We start from the raw sequence: 24,159 nt of genomic DNA, 5'->3' as shown, positions 1-24,159 counted from the left end.
TCAGGGACCAGTGTCGGGGGGAGCGGGGGTTGCTTCAGGTGCTGAGGCTGTGTTTCCTCACACCCTGCTCAGGGCCCACAGCCCACATCTGGACAGGGATGAAGAAGGACCTGGTGGACCTCTATTTCTCCAGGGTGGCTCATCTCCTTCACCTGGGGAGAGGCAGGAAGGGTAGGTGGGGGGGACCTCAGAGTGCCCCATCATCAGACTCTCCACGTGGTCAGTCCTCACGGATGTTTCACACAGTCCTCAAGCCACCAGAGGACTGAGCACAGTCCCTGTGCATGGGACAACCTCCAGCTCCTGCCTGTCCAGACAAGGTTTCCTGCCTCAGTGACCCATGAACCAACATTTGCCTGAATCTCGTGCATATCCGAAGTACCACTTTATTAGCAGTAAGTACCTAGAATTTCCTTTCTTGCTTTATTTTTTTTCTTAGTTAATAAGGGTTGAACTCGGTCTGAACACTGAGCTGCATCCCCAGCCCGTTTTTAATTTCTTATTTTGAGACAGGATCTCACTAAATTGCCCACGCTGGCCTCGAACTTTCCATCTTCCTGACGCAGCCTCCCGGAATGCTAGGATTGCGGACGTATACCACCACGCCCAGCTAAATTCCCCCATTATTTTTTTTTACCCAGGCTTGAAAATTCTTGGTGCCTGGGAAGGGCCTGCTTTGGTGCTAGCCCCGCAGAGCCGGCTCTCCTCCAGGGGCAGCTCCCTCCCGCCCGCGCCTTTCTCATGCTCAAGGCCTTCCTGCCTGCTAGGCCGGTGGGGATCTGAGCCCACAGCGTGCAGAGCCCCTGCCCACTGGCCGCTGTAGGCCTTGCCAGGCGTCTCCTCTCCGCTGTGAGAAAGGCCCAGCCCATCAGATAAGGTCCTACCCACAGCCACTGTCACCGCAGGAGGCTCAATTGCCTCCCAGGTCCCTCCAGCCCTGCCTCAAGGCAGGTGTGCTGCACGGAATGAATTTCACTACGCGATCTTTCTGGTTTCACTATGAGTTTTTCGACCCACGTCAGCACCCACAGCCCAGGGCCCTCCCCTGCCCCTCTCAGGCCAGGAGGAAAACCTCCCCACTCCTCTGTAGCAGGACAGACCTGGATAGCCCTCAGCAAGGACTTCCCTGATTCTGGTGGCCCCAGAGAGTCTGGATCCTGGTGCCAGGGATCCTGGCTTACTCTCTTCAGGCCTTTCCCACATCTGGAGAACCTGGATTCTCCGACCTTCACAGGGGCAGGCCACTGGGGTCCAGCCCAGAAACCTCGGTTCTGTCTGAAAGGCAGGCTGCCCTCTGGTGGCCCGATTTGGAATGGCAAGTGCCCCTGATGGAAGTAACTGGCAGGGTGCTCGGGTCCAGGAGGCTGGCCCTGGAGAATTCAAGGCAGGTACCACCTGGAAAGAGAGAAGAGCTCAGTGCTGAAATAGAGGACCTAACTCCAACTTCTCGTGCTCCCTGCTGGTGACTCCGAGCTCCACAATACCGAGAGAAGTCTACACTGGTCCCAGCAGCTGGGAGCTGCTGGGAGGACATGGCGTAACACAGGTAGACAAGGAGTCCTGACTTCCTCCACAGGTAAACTCCTCTTCTATTTACTTCCCCTGGGGAGCAAGGGAGCAAGTTCAGGCAAACTGCCCTTCACAACAGCTGCGGGCAAGAGACCTTATGAACTGCCTCACAGAGAAGAACTAGGATTCCAGAAGTTAATATAGAGTTTATATTTAAATATTTTGTGGTGCTGGGGACTGAACCCAGGACCTTCACACAGACCTACATCCCCAGCTCTTTAATTTTTTTTCTTTTTTGAGACAGGTTCTCACTAAACTAGAACTTGAGATCTTCCTGCCTCAGCCTCCCAGAGTGCTGGGATTATAGGTATGCACCATCACATCTACCTACACCCAGTTTATAAATTAGTAGCTGAGCCGGGCACGGTGGTGCATGCCTGTAATCCCAGCACTCAGGAGGCTGAGGCAGGAGGATCATTGCGAGTTTGAGGTCAGCCTGGCCTACAAAGGGAGCTCAAGGCCAGCCTGAACTATATAGCGAGACACTGTCTCAAAAAAAAAAAAAAGACCAAAATAAATAAATAAGTTAGTAGCTGAGCTAGGACAAGGACCTGAATCTCTTGGTTGATGGCTCAGACACTTGGAGTCTTCACTGAGGACCAGTCCCATGCAGGGAGTAGGACCAGTTCTCTGCTTATGAGCGGCCCAGCAGGGAAAGGACACCAAGGTGGGCACAGAAGGAGCATGTTGTCCACTTTGGAGTCCAGAAGGCTTCCTGGAGAAGGTGATTCCCTGTCTGACCCATCAGGGACCAATGAGCTTAAAGGACTGAGGAGACACCCGCCATGGAAGCAGGATGAGCAAGATGAAGTGACCTAGAGCCCACTGCCCGTATGGAGCCGCAGTAGGGGACAGTAGCTTTCCAGAAAGTGCCTGCACTTGCCAGTTTGTGTCTGTATCCTGCTTTACTCCTGACTAATAGTGCCTCCTTTGATTTTTAAAAGCATCCCCCCTGGGGCCCTCACAGCAGCAGGGATTGGTCCTCATCCCACGGCGGCATTGGGCAGGGACAGCTTGGGGTGGGGAAGCGGAATCATTTTGCACTTTGGTCAGCCCTAGGGTGGGGAAGAAGCTGCTGCTGGCCTCAAGGAAATGCAGGGGTGGAGAGCGTGGGGTGGAGGAGTCCATGGCAAAGGCCCAGGTGGGGGCTGTCAGGGCCCTGAGCCTGGAGAGCAGGGTCCAAATCCCAGAGGTGCACTGGTACCTTGTGGCATCTAACAGCCCAAGGAGCATGAGAATGACACCTCTGGCCATGCTGGAAGCACCGCCGGACGTGGAGGTGGGCTACCCTGAGACCTGGCCAAGGTGGTCCCTGCCGTGAGCCCCCTGCCCGCAGGTCACCAACAGCATGGACAAAGGTTACTTTTAAATTGCAGTTTCATAAGACAGTTTTAAATTTTGGTAAGAATGGAAGAAAGGCAACTGTTGGAGGACAGGTGTGAGAAAAAGCTGGCCCAGGCCGAAAGATGCTGGAGGAAGAGAGGTGATTATGTGTGTGTTGGCTGGGGAGAGACAGAGACAGAACGTGATGGTGTGAGTGGTGTTTGAGGGAGAGAGAGAAAGAAAGAGAATCATATAGTCATAGCCTCTGCCCTGGGAAACCAGAGGAAGAGTTGACACTCTTACCAAAAGCAATGGCCCCAGACCACCAAGGAGAGGAAGAGCCAGGCAGGTGGAGGGCCTCCACAACTGTATTCCTCCATTTCCTGTTTCATGGGGAGGTGTGGGGAAGAGGTGTTAGATTGGTCCAGAAATCCCAGACTAGAAGAGTGGGGTAGAATGAGTGGGTGCCCAAGCTGGCCCTCCCTTAGTAGGTGTGTGCTCAGTGTCCCAGTTTTCAGCCTCCCCTGCCCTTGGGCAGTGGCATCAGGCCTGGCCTGGGGACACCATACCCCCAGGAGTGGCTGCACGGACAGGGAGCAAACAGGACTGGGTCATGAGCAGAAGCACATATGGTGCCCCATGTGTGGAGCCCCACTAATGCACCTGCCCCAGGCTGGATGTGGGCAGGGGGAACAGAGTGAAAAGGAAGGTAATTCAGGACAAAGGGCAGAGAAGGTGAGGAGAAAAGAACAGGATGTGGTTGGTTCCTGCAGAACTCATGTTGAAATTGGCTTAGCATGGTGGCCTCCGGGAGTGATCTGGCCCTTAGGACGTATTAAAGCCATTCTCACAGACCTGGGTTCATTCTCACAGGAGTAAGTTCTTGCTCTCGCCAGACTGGATTAGTTACCATGAGAGGGTTTGTTTTTGTTTTTGTTTTTTTATAACATGAGGCCCTCTGGTGCTCTCTCCCCTCTGTTTTCTATCTCATGTGTCTAGTTGTCCTCCTTCCCACCATGAATGAAAGCATCACGGGCCCTTGCCAGCACCATGCAATTGGGCCTCCAGAGCCATCCACCAAGATAGACTTTTTATAAATCACCTAGTCTCGGGTACTCTATGATAGCAACAGTAAACGGACTAAAACAGGGTACAGTCTCAGAGAACCAAGAGTAAGGGAAAATGGAGTGTGCAGGGAAGTCAAGAGAAGCAAGATGAGGGTGAGTTTCTGAGCTGGCCACTACTTGATACCAAGGGCATCCAGAATGTTAGATCTTGTGGGACCATCTCCCAAGAGGCTTTATGAGGAATGTGACTCATAATAATCCCTCTGGGATGGGGAAACGGAAGTGTATGTCCACTGGCTCCTGTCTTCCATTGTCAAAGGATAAACTCAAGTGTGTTAATATTCCTGCAATCCTGCTTACAGGTTATGGGCACCAGGTTGGTCTCTCATTATCTCATCCCTCGGGGTCAGTAGAGAAGCCCCAAGGGATGATGGGAGGAGCTGGTGGATTATATTTGATGTGGAAGAAAATGCAGTGAGACCAATGGACCTGAGATGGATAAACTAGAAGTGTCTACTTTAGAGTGGAGATGCAGGCCAGCGGGGGTTAGGAAAGACTGCCAAATGGTTTTCCAAGTTGGTAGTGTCAAGCGCATCCAACACTGCACAAGAATCCCAGGCAGCTCCACACCCTTGCCAATGTTGGGAGTTCAGTATTAAGCATTCCGGTGGCTGTGCCATGATGGTATCTCACTCTGGCTTTAATTTATATTTCCCTGATAACTAAGGAGGCTGAGTTTATCAACTACTGGAGAGCCTCTTTTGGGAAGCATACTATTTAAATTTTTTTCCTGGGCCAGGGATGTAGCTCAGTGGTATAAGTGCTTGCCTGGCAAGCCTGAGGTCATGAGTTCGATTCCTGGCACCAAAATAAATAAATAAATAAATAAATAAAATAAATTTTTTCCTGTTGATCTGATATACATTTTTACATACAAGTCATATTTTTTTATACTTTTAGACACAAGGCCTTGATCAGACATATACACTGAAGTCGTTTCTCTCACATGGCTTTTGAGTCACAGATGTTTCTAATTTTAATGTATTCCAAATTGTCACCCCTTTTACTGCTGATGCTTCCCCTGTCCTGTTTAAGAAAATGAATGTATTATCACCTCTTCATATTCTAGCAACTTTGCTGTTTCCCGTTTCACATGTAAATTCACCCGGAATTGTGCTATAGTTTGGACCGGGAGTGCCCCACCGCAATGGCACATATGTCCAAGGCCCAGCTTGGTGCTGTTACGAAGTAGTAAAACCTTTATGAGGTGGAGCCTAGTGTGAGGTCTTAGGTCATTGGTGTCAGGTCCTCAAGGACATGGTAGGAATGCAGCAGCCCCTACACCCATTTTTGCCTCCTGGCCACCATAAGGCAAGCAGCTTTGCTCTGCCATGCATCCCCCAACGTGACGCACTCACTGCCTCACCAAAGGCCAAAAGGCAATGGGGCCAATCATGGCCCAGAACTTTCAAAAGTAGGAGCTAAAATAAACCTTTTATTCTTCTAAGGTGATTGTCTGAGGTATTTGTTACAGTAGTGGAAAGCCAAAACAGGTTGATTTTAAGGTCTGGTGTAAGATGGGAGTGAGAACAAGCCTGCCCCCAATATGAATACTCTAACATACCATCATTTATTGAAAAGTCTGTCCTTTCTACACTGCTCTGCAATGTCAACTTCTTGGTAATAAACCCAGGACAAGTCTGCTTCAGCATTTCCTGTTTTGTTTCACTAGCAGATTTATTGTTGCACCAATACCACAATGTTTTCCTTAGTATAATATGAGTCCTCCTATCTGTTCAAATATCAGCTTGCTAAATTTCACCCCTTAACTCCCCCCTGCAAAATCCAAGTAAATAACAAAATTCTCTAGTACTTTGCGATTGTATCATCTGTTGATGGTTCTATAACTCAAGTTGGAGAAAACAGTTAAAATTCCAATCCATGAACATGGTATATCCCTCCATTCACTTATACCTTTAACAATTTCTTTCAGTGATGTGTTGTAGTTTCTGGGTAGAAATTGTATGTGTCACTAACTGGGCTTATTGTTAAGTATTTGATTTCTATCCTACTACAAATTTTATTTTCTAATGGTCGCTGGTATATAGAAATGCAATGAGTTTTTTTGAACTGAACTTGTATCCGGTGACTTTACTAAATGAACTTATTAATTTTATCTGCATATTTTTACTTTCTACATACCCAGTTATGTCATTTGTGAATAACAATCTTATATTGTCTTCCTTTCTATTTTTTTTTTGTTTTTGTTTTTCGTTTTTCTTCCGGTACCAGGAATTGAACTCACGACCTTGCGCTTGCCAGGCAGGCGCTTTGCTGCTGAGCTAAATCCCTAGCCCCATTGTCTTTTTATCTTATCTTATCTTATCTTTTAATTCTTTTTCTTGCTTTATTACACTGGCTAAAACCTCCAGGACAGTATTGGATGGAATTGATGAATACTAGCATTCTTTCTTACTTCTAATATCAGTGGGAAAACATTCAATATTTCACTTTTAAGCATAATATCTGCAAACTTTTTGAGTTTTTTGTTTTGTTTTCTATCTTGGATGTTTGTTTTTAGATAGAAACCTTTATCAGATAAAGGAAGTCCCCTTCTGTTTCAATATGTTAAGAGTTTTTGTTTAAATTCGGTGTGACTGTTTTTGTATCTACCAGGAAGCTCCCATAGTTTGCCTTTTTACTCAGTGTGGGGCATCATAGTGACTTTGGATGGTAAACCAGTCTTGCTAACTTTTTATTCCCATTGGAGGTTCCACTTTAATTCCACTAAAACGACCTCCTTCCTGAGCTAGGATCCTGGACAACCACACACAAACTCCACCCTGTGCAGAGCTGCTGCACCCCATTTCCTCAGCACAAACTCCACACTCCAGATTCATCCTTGAAGACCACAGGCTTCTGGCCTATGGAGCTCATGCCAGTGCCTGTACCACAGTACCCAGCCCCTGAGCACACTGCCTCTGGCTACACCGTCACCCAGCACCCCCAAGTGTTACACTGGCAAATGAGTGGTGAGTCACACTAGAAAAGGCCGAGGCTCCCCAGGTCCCTACCATCTTGAGGACCAAGCAGCTCCGGGCTAGGGCAGCTTCCCCACCCGACCTCGCGCGAGGCTCCTTTAAGAGAGTCGGCAGCTGAATGCGTCTCTGGGACGGGAAGCGCAGGTCGCCAAGAATGTCGGGCTCCGACGACAGGACCGGCGCATGGAGGATGAAACTTCTCCGGGTGGCCTCCCCCTGCATGCTCCCCCAGCACGTCCACCCTGGGTCCTCCCAATTCCACTCCTGAGCTCAGGTTCCCGCCCCGACTTCGAGGTTCTCTCCCCCGGCGAAGCGCCCCAGTCCCCCTCCCCGCCACGCGCCCATCTCTTTGCTCCGCCCCGGCCCGGGATTCCACCTCTGCCCCTCTCCCTAGCCCCGATCCGCCCCGCGTCTGTCGCACCCGGCCGGGCCCCAGCAAACCCAGAGGCCACGTTCGGGGGGAAGACCCGGCCTCATCCACATGCAGGGGACGGCGCGTCGCGGCGGCCGCCAGGAAGAGACAAAGGCTGTTCCGCCACCGGCCGCACCGTGCCAGCCTCACCCCGCCCGCCGTCCCGGTGGCCCTGATGCGGCCCCCCTCATCCGTCCCGCGGGTCTGGCCACACAGTCCAGGCGGCTTCTGGGAGGAGGCGGCCTCCACCCGATCTGCACAGCCCTCTTCTGGGGTCTCCCGGGCACTTGCACTACCCCGGCCACCTCGAGCTGGGCTGGGGCGCACAGGGCCTCTGCCAAAGTCCTAGTGTGCTGCTGGCTGTGATGCGGACCGCAGGGTCTGCGGACTGGACCTGAAACCAGACACAGGCCAGAGCCCGGGGCGGGGCGCTGGCGCGGGACGCCCTGCCCGAAACTCCTTCGAAACTCCTTCGTGGCGTTTGGTTCCCTGTAGGTGAGGATCAGGGACTACAGGTCTTCACCCGGGCCCTGCCGGCCCGCGCCCCCAGGCACACACCAGGCCTTTGATCACAGGTGCTTAAGGCCTCCAGATCAGCACCCGGCCCCGGCGGCCCACTCTCCTGCCTGCAGCTGCCTCTCACAAGCAGCCCTCTCCACTGGAGGCCGCGGAGGCATCAGAAAGTTTGTGGCAGTGGAGCATGGTGATCCACGCCTGTTATCTCAGCCACTGTAGCAGACTGAGGCAGGAGGATTGAAAGTTCTAGTCCAGTCTGGGTAACTTAGTGAGACCCTGTCTCAAAATTTGAAGGCAAAAAAAAAAAGGACCCAGGCATGTAGCTCAGTATTTAGGGTTTTAAAAAAGTTTGCATCCCTGGCCGGGATTTAAAGGTTTTTGGAAGTGCGGGCACACAGTGGGTACCCAATACCCGGACAACTGTTATTACTGACGCCTTCCTCGCCCTCCTTAAGGGCGGGAGCCCTTTTGCCTTTGAGTTCTATCCTCTCCCCACCCCACCCCCGCCCCCGCTCCCGCCCTGACTGGATGTAAGGAAGACAACTCAGTCTACGGGAGGGCCCTTCCCTCCCTCAACCGGGAAGTTCTTCCTAGGTCTCTCGTTTGCTCGAAGTCCTCTTGTCCTTTTGCAGACTAGGACTGGGGATAGGGGCGTCTCCTTTAAGGGCCATGGGGGAGGGGGTGCCGGCCGGGCCTCCTTCCGCCCCTCCCCGGCCCGCACTGCCCGGGGGCCTGGGGGTTTGGGCCTGGTGCCAGCGCATGCGCCCGTCTGTGGGCGCTGTCCGGTCTGCAAGCGCCGCAAGCGCACAGACAGACTGACCGATGGACGGACTGGCGGCTGGCCGGACAGACCGGGCAGCGCAGGGAGCGGGGACACGGCGGGATCGAGACATGACGGGCCACATCCAGCAGCCGAGCGGGCGCGGGAACCCCGGCCCTGCTCCCTCGCCTTCTCCGGGCCCTGGGCCAGGACCCGGTGCCTCAGAGCGGGTGGCACTCAAGAAGGAGATCGGGCTGGTGAGCGCCTGCACCATCATCATTGGTGAGCAAGGCCCGGGGCAGACGGGCAGACAGACGGACAGACGGACGGGCCCCCGGGTGGCAGGGTCAAAGGCTGAGAGCAAGGGGCGCCCCCTGTCCGGTGCTCCGGCTGTGTGCGACGGTGGGGCTGCGGGGACCGCAAGCACCTGCGCTGTGCGTCCTGGACCGCGCACTGACCCGCACGCTGACCCGCACGCTGACCCGCACGCTGACCAGCGCGCCGAGCCCGCGCTGGCTGCTCAGCTGCTGTGGTCCTAGCCGCGGGAATCATCTGCTCATTGGGGAGTTCTGGTCTGCTTCACCTCTGGATCCTCCTCCTTTACCTCCCTGTGGGACTTTGGCAAAGCACTTACCCTGTACCCCGTCTAGGAAATGGAAATATTGACGACAGTCCTGATGGTAGGGCAGGAACCTACCAAGTGCTGAGCTATGGGTGGGTCTGAATCCCTACTGTGTGCTGGCCTAGGTGCCATGCACTTCGAATGATCTGTTCTTGGAAAGCAGGCAGGACTATGGGTAGACTGGCAGGTGGAGCCTGTACAGAGGGGAAATGGATTCAGAGCCTGTGATCGTCCCTGGACGTGGCAGTAGGTCCAGGAGAGGGAGAATAGCCAGTAACTTGGTGGCAGCGGTGGGCGGGCCAAGCCTGCAGGAGGACTGGCTGCCCCCTGGCTGGGATATCAGCAGGCTGGGCTCTCAGATCCCAGCTTCCCCCTTGAGCAAGGGTCTGTGTGTCCAGCCTCCACCTAAGGGCTTCTGGGTAGGGAGGGAAATCAGGGGCAGATTTTTCTCCCTCTGTCCCAAGTCAGGAGTAGTGACTCTTGAGTAACTGGGCTAACCCAGACCAAGTTGCTCTGAACCCTCCTGGGAGTGACATTTTCTGTCCCTTGTGCCCAGAAGATGGGGTCCAGGGGGATGAATAACTGGGGTCATGGCTGTTCTATACCTTCTCCAGCTAGCAGGAGCTGCTTGTACACACACTATCACCTTCCCGCCCTCAGAACCCTGGACACGGAGAACACTGGGGGCTCCACAGAGCAGGGTCTCCACTTCCTCCGACTCTGCCCCATATCAGAAGCTCCTGGGCCAGAGCTACTGTCTGGGTCTCAGCCATGCTCTCCCTTTACACTGAGAGAGGCCCAGGAATCCAGCCCTGGATAGGTGGCTGCACTGTCTCCCCTCTTCCTCCCAGAATGGGCATCTCCCAGGAGCTGATCTGGCCCTTGGAGCTTCCAGGCCTGGATACCCTGCCTGGCTATTGCTGGAAGGAAGGGTTGGTTTGGGGCTCCTGTACCCTGCCTATACCCTCTCCAGGAGCTCACACATCATGAGTGGCCAGGGGCTCAAGAGACAGGCTGTGTCTGGACCTGGCTTCAGGCCAGCCAAGGGCAGGAGACACAGCTCTACCTAGGCTGCCTCAGTGAAGCCCAATATCCCTGAGCTGTGTCCTACCTTGTGTCTTCCCCACATCTCATTCACCTCAGGTCAGGCAGAGGCTGCCAGGGTTCCGGCCCTCTAGAAGAGGGCTCTGGTGGTGATGGGAAGGGAGGAGCCAGCTCCACCACCATGCTTCTTCTCCAGGACAGGTCCTGAAAGCATTTTCTCCTGCAGCCCAAATGTGTCCCATCAGCTCCTTCACCCTTCAGCTCATTCTTGCTTCACCACTTCCCCTTGGCCTCCAGACCTTGAAGTCTGAGCTACGGTGAAAGGCAATTTGGCCAACCAAGGATGGTGGATTTGGAAACAGAACCTAAATGACCTGACACCCAGCTCATGACCCTTAGTGCTAGTCCTATGAGCCCAGCCCGGGGAAGTTTGAAGGTTACAGCTGGCAGGAGGCTGAACTGGGCCGTGGACAAAGGACGAATCACCCTCATCTAGAATGTGACTGAAGCTGAGGGCCAGATGGTCCTGCCCTCCCCACCTGGTCCCCTCAGGGACTCACCCCTCTCCACCCACTGCTCTGGGGAACCACCATGCCCATCCCACCCAACTTCCACTCCTGATGAGCTCGCTTCCCTTCTGCCTTGGGAAACCTGGTCAAAAGCAACGTCTGCAAAGTGTCACAGTTTACCATTACAGATCTTGAGAACTTTACATCCAGCCCCATAATCTATCCTTGTTTGGTACCAGAATTTCTAAATAGATATTCCCAGAAGAGCCTATCAGTTGTCACTCATTATAACGTCTGCCCCCTCCCAGGCTGAGGAGGGAGGCTTTCAGGAATGGAGAGATAGGGAAAGGCTGGCTATAGGCAGGAGTGAGATTCCACCTAATCTGTGGTTAGGACAGTGCCTGCTGGAGTGCAAAGCTGCAGCAGACGAGGCCAGGCTGGAGGAAGGAGAGGCAGCTGGGGCAGGGCTGTGCAGGACAGCACCACCAGCTCTGCTTGCTCTGGAAAACACCTCTTATTGCCTTATGAAAACATATTCTTCCTCCCTTTGATTCTCATGTTCGCTCTGGAAGATGAGCGAACATTTGTGCACATTATGCAGATATACAACCCGAGGCTGGAAGTTTAGTGAAACTGCTGCAAGTGGTGGGCTTGGAATTCGGAACGAGATTTGGATTCAGCTCTCTGTATAGTGCCTTCCATATTGCTCTGATGCAGGGCATAACTGGGGCCAGACTCAGAACCTATGATGCGAGAAGGTTAGGGGTTGAGTTGGCAACTCAGTCAACCAGGGTAGGCTGGGATCCCCACTCCACTGTGAAGGTACACACAGATGAACAAGGAAGTCAGCATTCCCCAGTGGCTGGACACGTAGCCTCGCTCATCCTGACTTGGGGGCCTTGGCCAACTCCCTCACACAGTCCACAACCAAGGAAGGGACATGCCTAGGTCTGCAGAGTGGGCCTGCTGACCAGACTCGTCCTTCACCTCTCTGTGTAACTCAAGTCTCCAGCTTTACAGATGTTTGAAAGACTCAGGTGGTTCCTTTATGAGCCCTTCTTTCCAGGAGCCAATTGCTGCTCATCCAGCCTCAGCTAGGTCCCTGTCTGTGGCCTCCAGGGCTGGAGGTGGCTGGGCCGCTTGGAGAGGATGCGCCTCCATAGAACTCCAGCCCCTTCCCACGGGACCCGGAGGAGACATCTACACCAGAGCTTGTCCCATTTATATATGGAACTGAGGACCCTATGCTGCAACCTGCTTAGGACCAGGTGCCCTTGGGGCGCTGTGGGACACTACTGGAAGCCAGGATAGCCCAAGTTACCACGACAGGGACTTGACAGCCCTAGACACATTCATCGGCTTGACAGTGCTGAGCACGGATCTAGGTGCTGGTCATCCAACAGCGAACAAGACAGGCAACTCCCTCTCCCCTTAGAGCTGAGTCCCAGCACAGGAGCTGAATAGCAAACAGGATGAACAAGGCCAGTGTACAATCAACAGGTCGTGATGCCAGATAACGGGGCCAGAAGAAGGACCCAGAGTGCTGAGGATGGGGGCCTGTAGGTCGGAGATAAATCGGGGAAGGGATGAAGTTTGGCTTGTGTGGAGTTTTGCAAGGGGACTGCAAGGGAGAGCTCGTGCAAGGCTTTGATCAAAGGAGGGGCAAGACAGGACTTACTGTGCTTACTATGGAGAGGCTGAGTGGGCAGGGCTGAGCGTAGGAAGCCAGGTAGGAAGCCACCTGGACGCGAGGCAGTGATGGCTTGGGCCAGGGTAGCGGCAGGAGGTGCTGAGAGTGGTTCAGTCCCAAACACGTTTGGAATGTAGAGCCAGAGGATGTGTGACGAGCTGGATGTGGGCTGTGGGAGAAAGAGAGGGGTCCAGGGTGACACAGAGTCATGGCCTGAGCCTCTGGGAGCGTGGTTTGATGCTCACTGGTCTGGGAAGACTAGCAGAGCAGCTATCGGGAAAGAAGTAGTAGCGGGAATTCCATTTGAACACGTTAAGTTTCAAACGTTAAGGTTAAGCCTCTTTGCTGGGTAGTTATGATTTAGGTGGAGATGTCTATACTACAGATATAAATTTAGGAGTTACTAGCAGAAGCCTCTAAAGGAGAAAGAAAAGGAAAGATGCCTCAGGATAGAACCCCAGACACCCAACGTTAGAAGTCAGGCAAGAAAAGGCACCAGCAAAGAATTCCAAGGAGCCACCAGCAGGATAAGGGGGAGGCCAGGAGACGGAAGGAGGAGGGTCTGACCAACCTGCCACATGCCACATGAACCACAGAAGATGCAAGCTAGGCCTTGACTAGGGCTTGACTGTTGGATTCGGTACATGGTGCTCATGGCAACCACGACAGTACAGCCAGGGGATGGATATGGTGCAGGTCATGCGTGCTGGGCTGGGTGAGGTAGGTCTGAGTGAGCCAGGCAGAGAGGATGCCCCACTTCAGCTCAGTCCCTCTCTCCAGAGGAAAGTTAGTGAAGCGGGAGGTGCACACAGCCAGTTAGCCATTCCAGGCATGTCTTGAGTATCCCCACTCACCTTCCTGGGGTCCCACCAAGACCTTAGTGGGCACATCTAAGGGAGGTACCTTACACAGGCTTATTGAGGGGACATGAGGGCGTTTCTGTGCTTGGAGAAGGCCTGTCCAAGTCTTAGTAGGGTTCTAGTTGCTCATCCCAGGGTGTTGGGTTCCTAAGGAAATCAGGTCTACAAAGATGGATGGCCTAGAGGGTGTCCATGGTGGAAACATTAGTGCATTCCATAAGCACTTTCCATGGCCTCGGATGGTCCAGACAGGGCCAAAGCATGCCAGCAGCAGCTAAAGGAATCCTTTCCTGACCATCCTCCAAGTGCCACTGGAGGAGATTCCAAGGTGGGCGGTCAGGGAGAGCTTCCTGGGGTGGGGGTTGTTTCAGGGAGGCCAGGAGAGGCCCACTACAGTGGGGGACCCTGCGCAGACTGTGTCACAGACACAGCACAGTGTAACAGGGTGCATTGCCAAAGTCGGACTCAGGCCAGCTCTCTGCTGCCCCCTAGCCAAATAATCTCACCTGGTAAATGGGGAAACTGAGGCCCCGAAGGGCAGCGTTGGCCTGAGGTCACAGAACCAACTCCCAAATATGTTTCTGGGGATGGAGGGGTGCCAGTGTCCCAACTTGCCTGAACCTCCCTGACTCTCCCCAGAGGAGCAGGCACAGCCCCTGCACACATCACTGGCGGTGGCTCACTGGGCAGACTCGACCTCCATGATCCACCCCTGTGACCTCCATAGTCTGCTGCTGCCACCCAAAAATAGGTCAGTGTGCACCGCAGCAGGCATGGGGAACAATGGCCCTTTCTTCATTCCTCCGAGGAGCCGGGGTAAGCCCCATCAGGCCAAACATCTTAATGTGATAAAAGCCACCCAGTGAAGGCTCAAGGAAAAGGGGCGGGAGGTAGAGTCGCTGGAGGCCTACGAGTGGGGGAACTCATATCCTCACCTCGCTGGCCCCCTGGGACGACCTACAAGGACCAGACAACCTGTCCCATTGGGTGGACGGCAGTGTGGAGGCCTCAGGACCCAGGTCTGTCCTCAGCATCCTCCCTCCTTCCTCTTCTCCTCTGCCTCCGACCAACTCTCCCCCACCCAGGATCCCTGCAGAGTCCCACCCACATGGTGCCTAGAGCGGCATGCAGTGGACTATGATGAGATTCTTCTGCCACCTTTAAACACACACTGAGGACGGGTACTGGAGGTTGTGCAGGCCCAGAGGGAAAGGACTTGAGGACCTCCGGCACTGGCTAGCACCCGAGGTCCTTGGAGCCACATGGGGAGAAGTGCTGAATGGTAGCCGGAGACCACATGTCCAAAACAATAGGGGTGCTCCCTGCCCCCCAGAGCCCAGCATCCGGGTCTCGGCCATCTGGCACAGGGCTAGTGATACCCTCTTCAGACCCCAGTCTAGAAGACAGGGTGCCAGGTATGGCTTCCCCAAGGGCGATACCTGTGAGAACTCACCAGGCTGAGCTGTGTAGGGAGACGGCATCTTCACAGGGTGGGTGGCTTGGGGCCCTGGATGCCCCTAGCTCCAACATGTCCAGCTCCTTCCAAGGCCACCCAGCCCCCGCTGGCTTCCAACCTCACTGGCTTTTGGCAAATCCTGCTTCGCCAGGTCCTGAGAACTGCTGCCGGATGGAGCGAACTCAAAGGCCCTTTGGAAGCCCAACAGCCCACCCAGGCCCTGAGTCCCTTGTGGTAGATGCAGAAGGCAGCTCCTATCCCCGCTCCCCCCTCAGAAGTGGACTGAGGACAAAGCTCACCTCGGCGGGTTGGGGCACAGGACTTATTTCATCCTTATCTGGATGTATTTAGGGCTCCTGGGATGTGACCAGAAAGCCAAGTGACCATCCAGACTGAAAATCTGTGTCGACTGGGGGTGGGTAGCACCGTGGACAAGAAGTGAATGCAGATTGGCAGCCACAGTTGTGTCCTCGTCCAGCCCCGCCTGTGGCCTGGCAGGTGGAGTGGGCAGCCTCTGCTCTGATGGCCGTGTGACCTCCTCTCAGGGTACTGTCAGGTGGGGATGATTCTTGTCCTGGTCCCACCAGTGCTGGCTCTTTTGTCCACATAACTTGTGGGCCTGGGATGCCGTCCCCACCCCGCAGCAGACCCCAGTGAGAATCCCCTGTGCGGGCACCTGATTTGCTCGCCCAGAGGATGACAGCCGTGTAACCTAGTCACCACCCTGCTTTGCTGTAACTGCTGGAGAGCTCAAGGCTAAATGGTGCTAAGGGCCCTGCAGACCATGACTTGACCTCCTGGACATTTTCCATTGTTTTGGGGAGCAGAGGGGCGCGTTCCCTTCCCGCTCCCAGACACCTTGGGTCTACAGGGGCAACCCTTGACCCCCACCCTTCACGTTCTTAGAAGGATGAGTCTTTTCCCGGGAAATAGGACAGGCCTTCCAGAACTATAGCATGTTCCATGTGCGTGGAACTTCGGGAGCCTGCCACCTCTCCACTCCTCCTCACTGTCCTCCAACAGAAGAACTGAACAGAGCCTGGTGCCCTCACCTCACAGGCAAGAAAATAAGTCCTTCTTCTCAAGCTTAGATGCCACGTCGGGCAGTGGGCTTAGTTATCTATTAGTTTACTTAACAGATGCTTACTGAGGTGCTGCAGAGAGAACGCTGGGAAGTGAGGTGACTGCAGGCTGGTGGTCGTCGCCACCTGCTGGTGAGGTGCAGGCAGTATATGCAGAATCACCCAAAGGAAGTTGCCAGCCAGCCCACCTCGGGGACAGCTGTGAGTAAGCTCAGGGCTTCACACCTGTATCTCACTAGGCCCTCACAAGAAGCCCATTTTACACACAGGGTTGGAGCGGTAAGCAGGAGCAGGCCCCAGGCCTCTGAGCCCAGCCGGAATTTCACGTTGTGCAAGTGGGAGCATCCCAAGGAGAGCGGCAGTCTGTCCAGACTCCCGGCTGGCTGGAGTCTCTGCCAGGCTGCCATTGCCTACCTGGCCCCTGTGACAACATCCAGCCCTAAACGTGCACTAATCTCTTTCACTAACTTCGCATGCCCAGGACTCGAGACTAGGAAACAAGGTCTCTTTAGAGCCTCTGTCCACAGCCTGGGTTCCAGGTGAGAGGAAGGCTGCCTGGCAGGGAATGGAGAGACAGAAGACGAAGAAATCAAGTGCAGAGCAGGGCTGTGACCTGGGCAGAGGAGTCCACGCAGGGTGGATCAAGGAGGGTTCTATGGAGGAGGTGCTACTCCCCAAGCCACCCTACGAGTCCAGACTCTGGCCATAGGAGAGTGGCAGGCGGGAGAGCAGTCAAGGTCTCACTTTAAGAGGCCAGCTCTGGCCAGCAGCTTGCAGGGAGGACAGGCGGCTGCGGGCTGACAAGACTGGGGCCCTTGAGCCCGGGCAACATGGTGATGCACAGGAGTGGCCACGCTCTGCCGTGGTCCAGGTGGCTGCACCACCACCACCACACCTTGCTGGCTCCACCTCACACTGGGGAGGAGAAAGATCAGAGGAACTCGAACCCACTTCTAGCAGGAGAGCCTGGTTGGCTGACAAGCTGCCATTTCCCATGCCAGGCCTGATGATGGGGCTGACGGTGAACCCAGAACGGGCCTTGCCAGGTGTGAGGAGCACAGTGGCAGCCACACACCCTCTGCTCCCCCAGAAAGTGCCCAGGCTTCCTTCCTCACGGCAGCATCCAAGCCCCCCAGAGAAGGCTGGGCTGCCGCAGAGGACATCAGGCCTGATGCCTCCCATCTCTCCCTTGCAGGGAACATCATTGGCTCGGGTATCTTCATCTCACCCAAGGGTGTCCTGGAGCACTCAGGCTCCGTGGGTCTGGCCCTCTTCGTCTGGGTCCTGGGTGGGGGCGTGACAGCTCTGGGCTCCCTCTGCTATGCAGAGCTGGGAGTCGCCATCCCCAAGTCCGGCGGGGACTACGCCTACGTCACAGAGATCTTCGGGGGCCTGGCTGGGTGAGTGTGGGGCTCTGGCGGGGCAGGGGACAATTCCTCCCAAACAGGATGGCTATTGAGCAGTGAGCCTCAGTTTCCTCTTCTGCTTCCTTCATCATGGGGAAGTCAGGAGAGTGAGTGGAGAGAAGGGGGTGGGGTGCCCAACAGGCCAAGGTCAGGGGCCCCAGTGCCTGTCCCACTCTACCTATACCTGCTAGCTCTTCAACCTCTCTGTGTTACCTTTAAAAGAGCTCTTTTAAGCCCCTTGCCCACCTGGGTGCTTATGAAGGAGGGAGGCTTTTACTCTCTGAAGCCAATAGACAAGCTAGTACCTAGGTAAGGAGAACCTGACTTGTAGTAAACCCAACTGCCGCATGAGCAGGGGGAGAGGATGAGGCCCGTGCCAGAGGACCCCTTTACACAGCTCCCTGGCATTCTATTTTTTTAAGTTTAAATCAATTTCTTTCATTTATTTATTTTTATTAGTACATGTTTGCCATACGTAATGATACACTCATCATAGGGATTTTTTTTTTTTTTTTTTTTTTTTGAGACAGGGTCTCTCTATGCAGCTCAGGCTGGCCTTGAGCTCACTGTGTAGCACAGGCTGGTCTCGAACTCACAACAATCCTCCTGCCTCAGCCTCTTGAGTGCTGGGATTGTAGGCATGCGCCACCACGCCTGGCTAACGTAGGGAATTTGTACCTGTACATGACGTCTTAATTCTTTTCTTTCCATTCCCCTTCCTTCCCTTCAACTCTTTTTCCTATCCCCATTTACAAAAGCTTTGTTTCCATGTTTTCCCTTCCAATTTCTTTTTCTCTAATCCTTTTTCCCTTCCTTCCCCCTCTCTCTCTCCCCTTGTTCTCCTTCCCATTTTAACATAGCATTCTTAATTTACCCATGAACACTTGCTGGGCACGCACTTTGGGCTAAGGACTAGGGATGCCATGATAAAAAGATCTGTCTTTGTCCAAATGCTACTCATAGAGCAGAGAGAAACAGCTCCTCAAACAGGATGCAACCTAGCAGATCCTTGCTTTGAGGACACATACCAGAGGCAGCAGCCACACAGCAGAGAACCAGGTGCCCGTTGTCCCGGGAAGGCTCCCACAAAAAGTGTGTTTGCACCAAGCCTTGCAAAAAGGATAAGATTTTCCTCCCAGGCTGATGGGAGCAGGGACAGAGGGCGTGCTGGTTGAGGCCAGCATAGTCTACCTGTTGTGGTCACGTTCACGGCAGGCAGCAGGGCTTGGAGGAGACAGGAGATTGATATTCTTACTCAACATGAGTCTTGTCAAGGGCCTCAGTGGTACAGGCAGATTCCAGAATCACTCAGGAACTTCGGGACGTGGCAGCCAGCATGGGATGAGGGTTAGGTGGGTACAGTGGGGGGAGGACACAGCTTCTGGCCCATCTCAGAGGCCCCATAGTTGGTGCACCTGGGATGGGCAGGAGGAGACCTTGGGTAGGGATTCTGATGTTTGCAGGGTCTGCGGCATGTCTGGAGCAGTGCTTGGTGAGGGCTTGGGTGGAATGTCTGGAGTGCAGAGGAAAGGTCCAGGCTGAAGTGCACAGAATTGGTTCTGAGGGACTTGGACCAAGGACCCTAAACTGGGCAGCTCTGTGTGTGGGTCCATAGCTGCTCACCTCGGAGGAGAGGCTGGGTCTCTGGGAAGCAGAACAATCGCGCTGTGGGTCTGGAAAGGATGCTTGGGGAGAAGGTGAGAGAGAACAAGTATCTACCCCATGGGCATCCACAAAGAAGGAAGATTTTTGAGCCAGAAACCAAGGGGTTGGGGATGCGGTACAAATAAAGGGTAAAGGACGTGGCTGCCGTGCAAACCTTGAGGATCAACGGGAACCCAGTGGAGTCAGTGACCCAGAAACTGCTGGTGTCCCTAATGCAATTCCCATCCTCAATGGCGGACCAGGAGCTAGGACCACTCTGAGGATAGAACCTCCCTGAGGACAGACCCTGGGGCCAGCACAGAGCTCCCAGTCCCATGGGTTCCCTGCATAGTTGAGGTTCTGGTACATAGGGCATGAATCGTGCCCCTCCCATAGCCAGGGCCTTTTGCAAGGTCCACTGTGCATGCCAAAAGACTCCCTCCCTTTGGAGCAACTGCTCAGAATCAACCATGTTCAGCCACAAGGCTCTGCTGGGAGCCATGGCTGAAACCGCGACTACAGGTCCAAGACAGGGACTACAGGTCTCTGGTTCTGGATACAGCCCATGGTCAAGGGGTGTAGGCGCTCATTTGGGAAGGTGTTTTGGTCCCCACATCCTTCCTAATGCCTGCCCAAGGTCATCTGTGCCTCCCTGGCCTTGAGGGCCAGTCCCAGCACAGCCCAGCTCCCCATACCCGGGCCGGGCACTGGGAGGGCTGGGAATGCCTGTACCACTCTGGTCCTTGCTCCTTCCAGATTTCTACTGCTCTGGAGTGCTGTGCTTATCATGTACCCCACCAGCCTGGCCGTCATCTCCATGACCTTCTCCAACTATGTGCTGCAGCCTGTGTTTCCCAACTGCATCCCCCCTGCCACAGCCTCCCGAGTGCTCTCCATGGCCTGTCTGAGTGAGTCCCCAGGAGGCCCCTGGCTGGACCTCTGTCCCCAGAGCAGCCAACTGCCCCACCCCACCCTGCTCTCAGCCCTGGGTGCAGGGACAGTGGGGCGGGACCCCTCAGCCGCCCACCCCCTACTACATCGGTCTCAGGACCTGGGTTCCCACATGCAGGCTGTTACAGGAGCTGTCCTTCTCTTGCCACCTGGGCTGGACCTCACTGTGGCCCATGGTGAGGGTCTCAGCCTCAGGCGCTCTTCCCTCCCCAGTGCTCCTGACGTGGGTCAACAGCTCCAGTGTGCGCTGGGCCACACGCATCCAGGACATCTTCACAGGCGGGAAGCTGCTGGCCCTGTCGATCATCATTGGTGTCGGCTTTGTTCAGATCTTCCAAGGTAGGGCCAGGGTGGGAGTGTGAGCAGGGCTGGCAAGACCGTACTAATCCCTGATGTCTGGACCTCCAGGACACTTTGAGGAGCTGAGACCCAGCAGTGCCTTTGCCTTCTGGATGACACCCTCTGTGGGTCACCTGGCCTTGGCCTTCCTCCAGGGCTCCTTTGCCTTCAGTGGCTGGAACTTCCTCAACTACGTCACTGAGGAGCTGGTGGACCCTCGAAAGTGAGTGGGCCCCCAGCCAGTTACTGGGAAGGGGAGGGCCCCCTGGTGGGAGAAGCAGCCTGTCTGCACAGACGAGGGTCACCTGTGACTCACACCGGGCCTCAGCAGGCCTCGCTTGCTGCCAGTTGGAATGGCCCTGGACAGGAATGGGAATGCTGGTATGCAAGCCTGGCCTTGGTCTGGGTGGCTGTAGATGCATCAGAGCCCCTTGCTGGACCTCAGAAAGCCTGAGTATTATTATCCTTCTATAAATAGATCTAGTGATTTGCATTTGGCCCAAAATTACACATATGTACACAACATGGTCCCTACAGCTGAAGCCAGTGACTGCATCTGATGTTCAGCCAGGGGTCTGGACAGGGAACTATTGTAGCCAAGTGGGCTGAATGGATGGGAAGTCCCAGGGGAGACCCCAGGCCTGCAGGCTGGTCTCTATGGACACTTGGGGGATTTTCCAGTCTGCTTTTGGCTTTACATAGTTTTTGTTTCATGTAGACATTCATTAGATCTTCCTTTCAGGATACAGTGTTCCCCCCTCCCGCAGCTGCCCTTCCTTCTGCCAGCCTGTGCTCAGGTGGGAGTGGGGGAAAAGTAGGGAACAGTGCCCCCGTGTCCTGAGCAGCAACGCTGCCGCCTTTGCTGCCCCAGCACCCCTAGATGGAGGCCAGCGCAGGAAATAGACTCAAAGCTGCCCCTGTTGCTGGGTGCCCTGGTCCCTCCCCAGGTCCCATCCCTCCCACGAAGGGCTGACATTGACGGCCTCTGACTGTCCCCAGGAACCTACCTCGTGCCATCTTCATCTCTATCCCCCTGGTGACCTTTGTGTATACGTTCACCAATGTCGCCTACTTCACAGCCATGTCCCCCCAAGAGCTGCTGGCCTCCAATGCAGTGGCTGTGGTGAGTGGGGACCCCTACCCAGTCCCCAGCCCCTGCCCTGACGCCCATGCCAGCCTCACCCTCAGCCTTTCTTCTATGCTCACTCAGACCTTCGGGGAGAAGCTGCTGGGCTACTTTTCATGGGTCATGCCTGTCTCCGTGGCACTTTCCACATTTGGAGGGATCAATGGCTACCTGTTCACCTCCTCCAGGTGACTGGGCTGGGAAAGGGTGGTGTGGTGCAGCCAGGCCGGTGCCCTGGTGTGTGAAAGCTGTGCTGAGGACCACGGGAAGGGAAAAGCTGGGTTGATGAACCTGCTAGTAACAAAGCTTTGATCCCAATGCTAAGGTAAAGAAAGGACGAGGGAGGCTAGGGGGAGGGAATAACTGTCCAATAGGGCTGCCAGGGCCTGAAGCAGGTCAGTCAGTGGTGACAGCTCAAGAGAGAGATCAGGCCCAGAGCTGAGATCAGGGATCTAGCTGGCAGAAAGGCTCGTGGCCCCTACTGGCATCTATCTCTGTCCCTACCCTCAGGCTGTGTTTCTCTGGAGCCCGAGAGGGGCACCTGCCCAGCCTGCTGGCCATGATCCATGTCAAACACTGCACCCCTATCCCTGCCCTCCTCGTCTGTGTAAGTTGGTGGGGGCTAAGCAGGACATGGATCCAGGGTCACTCAGTAATGTAAGCGCATTCTGGATAATGACAGGGATGAGTCCCCGGCTGTGATGGGCAGCATGCAGAGGGAGGGGGGCGGCTGGGACCCACCTGACCTCCCGGTGTGAGGCCAGCTGTCAGCCCCAGGTCCTCTCCCAGTGTGGGGCTACGGCGGTCATCATGCTTGTGGGAGACACATACACACTCATCAACTACGTGTCCTTCATCAACTACCTCTGCTACGGCGTCACCATCCTGGGCCTGCTGGTGCTGCGCTGGAGGCGGCCAGCGCTCCATAGACCCATCAAGGTGAGGTCCTGGGCAAACAGGTTGGCTAATGCACCCACCCCCTGCTTCATCTATGCCAAGCACCAGGGACGGGGGCAGATGACAACAGTGACAATGATGGCAGCTTTTGCAGAGTGCTGGGTTTTATATACACTGACATACTCACTTCTCCCCACAACTTCATGAGGACAGCCCCTGTCTAGAATTAAGGACAATTCCCATCTAAGTTAGGGAAAATGAGGCCAAGGCACTTGTTCAAGGTCACACAGGCTGCCAGTGACAGAGCCAGCATTTCAGATCGCACAGGAAATCAGAAGGCCATAAACCGAGCCCAGCCTAAGCAACTTAATGATTTAGCGAGACCCTGTCTCTGAGTAAAAAATAAAAAAGGGCCGGGATGTAGCTCAGTACAAAGGGCCTGAGTTCAATCCTCAGTACTAGAAACACAAAAAATCTTCTATGTGCATATAAACCCTTAAGTGGAGAAGTGCTCAGTGCCAGAGACGTGAAACACCAAAAAATACCTGACCTGCAGTCGAGCGCAAGCACGTCTGCATACAGCTGCCTTGTGCGGCTCAGAGCTGCTGAAACTGACAGACCCTGGACAGGTCTGCCAACCAGTCAGCCCATGAACTAACCTCCAGCATACCCAGCAGCTGCCAGAAGGGGGGCCTCGGCAGGCCCCAGCTCCCGGAAAAGGGAGGAACTCCTCAGACCCTTGAGGGTGGGACAGGGCAGGAGAGCTGGGGACCCTGCACCATCGCTCTCCCATCCACCCTCGCTCAGGTGAACCTCCTCATCCCCGTGGCGTACTTGGTGTTTTGGGCATTCCTGCTGGTCTTCAGCTTCATCTCGGAGCCCATGGTCTGTGGGGTCGGCATCATCATCATCCTGACAGGGGTGCCCATTTTCTTCCTGGGGGTGTTCTGGAGAAGCAAACCAAAGTGTGTGCACCGACTCACAGGTGAGCTGGGTGGCCTTGCTGAGGTGCCCAGGGCTTCAGGGGGAGCCCACTTAGGGGGTTGCCCCAGCAGCAGCAGCACCAGGGTGGGTAATGCAGAGCCCAGTCATTTCCACACATCTCCCCAAGATGTGGCCACAGCCCACCTGCAGAGGGAGCAACTCCCTGAAGCCCCCTGCCCAGGGGTGGTACCTGGAGGTGGGTTCTGTCCCCGGGGATCAGGCCCCAAGGTCTACCTGTCCGTCTGTCTGTCTGTCCTCAGAGTCCATGACACGCTGGGGCCAGAAGCTGTGTTTCGTGGTTTATCCTCAGGGCTCCCCCGAGGAGGAGGAAAATGGCCCCTGCCAGCCCTCCCCACTGCCCGCAATGGACAAGTCCTTGAAGTCACAGTGAGATGTTTGTAGACACCGAAGCAGCTGTTTCTGTTTACATGTTGTTTATTGAGGAGGTGTTTTGCAAAAACTTTTTTTTTCTGGAAGAAAGAGATAGGACTCTTAGAGGCCTGTCCTAAGGAAGCCCTGGTGATGTGGACACGGCTTCCTGTCTTAGCGCTGCCCTGCTAGCTTTTTCTGAAAAGGCCTATGAATAAACAGGGCTGGTTGTTTGCTTGTGCTCAGGGGAGTCCCTGGTGGACCCGGATCGGGGCAGGTGGCGGCATACTCCAGTGGGGGGCGCATGTGTTACTAGCTGAGAAAGTGCCATAGCCGAGGAGGCCCTCAGCATTGCGAGGCTTTGCCTCTTAAAGCAGAGCTGGCTCCACGGGGCCCTAAGCTACCCTGCCCCAAAGGGACAGTGGAGATGAGGAAGCAGCTCCTCGCCCAGATCTGTTCATGCCAACCTAGCCTCAGCTCCCTAGGAGAGTC

At 54.8% G+C, this 24,159-nt stretch overlaps 2 protein-coding genes across 3 annotated transcripts; one reads left to right on the top strand and one right to left on the bottom strand.

The window, feature by feature from the left end:
• Positions 1–511: 511 nt before the first annotated feature.
• On the bottom strand, positions 512–17,139 carry LOC102025560. Its single transcript, XM_005399979.2, has 3 exons — positions 14,867–17,139; positions 12,542–12,722; positions 512–1,395 (listed from the first exon to the last, which is right to left on the bottom strand). Exons 1-3 carry the CDS (start codon positions 14,941–14,943, stop codon positions 976–978), a joined length of 678 nt encoding a protein of 225 aa, XP_005400036.1. The 5' UTR covers positions 14,944–17,139; the 3' UTR covers positions 512–975.
• Slc7a10 (solute carrier family 7 (neutral amino acid transporter light chain, asc system), member 10) lies at positions 8,519–23,900 on the top strand. 2 transcript variants are annotated; one of them, XM_005399982.2, is made up of 11 exons: positions 8,519–8,970; positions 17,147–17,351; positions 19,758–19,909; positions 20,166–20,291; positions 20,361–20,514; positions 21,291–21,414; positions 21,502–21,605; positions 21,928–22,024; positions 22,207–22,356; positions 23,122–23,299; positions 23,609–23,900. In XM_005399982.2, exons 1-11 carry the CDS (start codon positions 8,751–8,753, stop codon positions 23,698–23,700), a joined length of 1,602 nt encoding a protein of 533 aa, XP_005400039.1. In that variant the 5' UTR covers positions 8,519–8,750; the 3' UTR covers positions 23,701–23,900. The 2 variants fall into 2 exon arrangements, with proteins under 2 accessions (XP_005400039.1, XP_005400038.1); XM_005399981.2 differs by having other exon boundaries at positions 8,521–8,970; positions 23,559–23,900.
• Positions 23,901–24,159: the final 259 nt, after the last annotated feature.

This window comes from Chinchilla lanigera, unplaced genomic scaffold (genome assembly GCF_000276665.1).
Source record: "Chinchilla lanigera isolate Chin_1 unplaced genomic scaffold, ChiLan1.0 scaffold00067, whole genome shotgun sequence".
Lineage (NCBI taxonomy): Eukaryota > Metazoa > Chordata > Mammalia > Rodentia > Chinchillidae > Chinchilla > Chinchilla lanigera.
The sequence above is the reverse complement of the archived record's forward strand: the minus strand, read 5'-3'. Positions and strand labels throughout refer to the sequence as shown.

What these genes read in the sequence shown, in the direction of transcription:
- Slc7a10 (XM_005399981.2), top strand. Translation starts at nt 8,751, where the DNA reads ATGGACGGACTGGCGGCTGGCCGGACAGACCGGGCAGCGCAGGGAGCG. An exon ending in CTTTGTTCAGATCTTCCAAG is followed by an intron (nt 20,292 to 20,360) that starts GTAGGGCCAGGG and finishes CTGGACCTCCAG; the next exon opens with GACACTTTGAGGAGCTGAGA. An exon ending in GTGTGTGCACCGACTCACAG is followed by an intron (nt 23,300 to 23,558) that starts GTGAGCTGGGTG and finishes GTCTGTCCTCAG; the next exon opens with AGTCCATGACACGCTGGGGC.
- LOC102025560 (XM_005399979.2), bottom strand. Translation starts at nt 14,943, where the DNA reads ATGTTGGAGCTAGGGGCATCCAGGGCCCCAAGCCACCCACCCTGTGAA. An exon ending in TCCCTACACAGCTCAGCCTG is followed by an intron (nt 12,723 to 14,866) that starts GTGAGTTCTCAC and finishes TTTCTCCCACAG; the next exon opens with CCCACATCCAGCTCGTCACA. An exon ending in GCCTCTCCATAGTAAGCACA is followed by an intron (nt 1,396 to 12,541) that starts GTAAGTCCTGTC and finishes CTCTCTTTCCAG; the next exon opens with GTGGTACCTGCCTTGAATTC.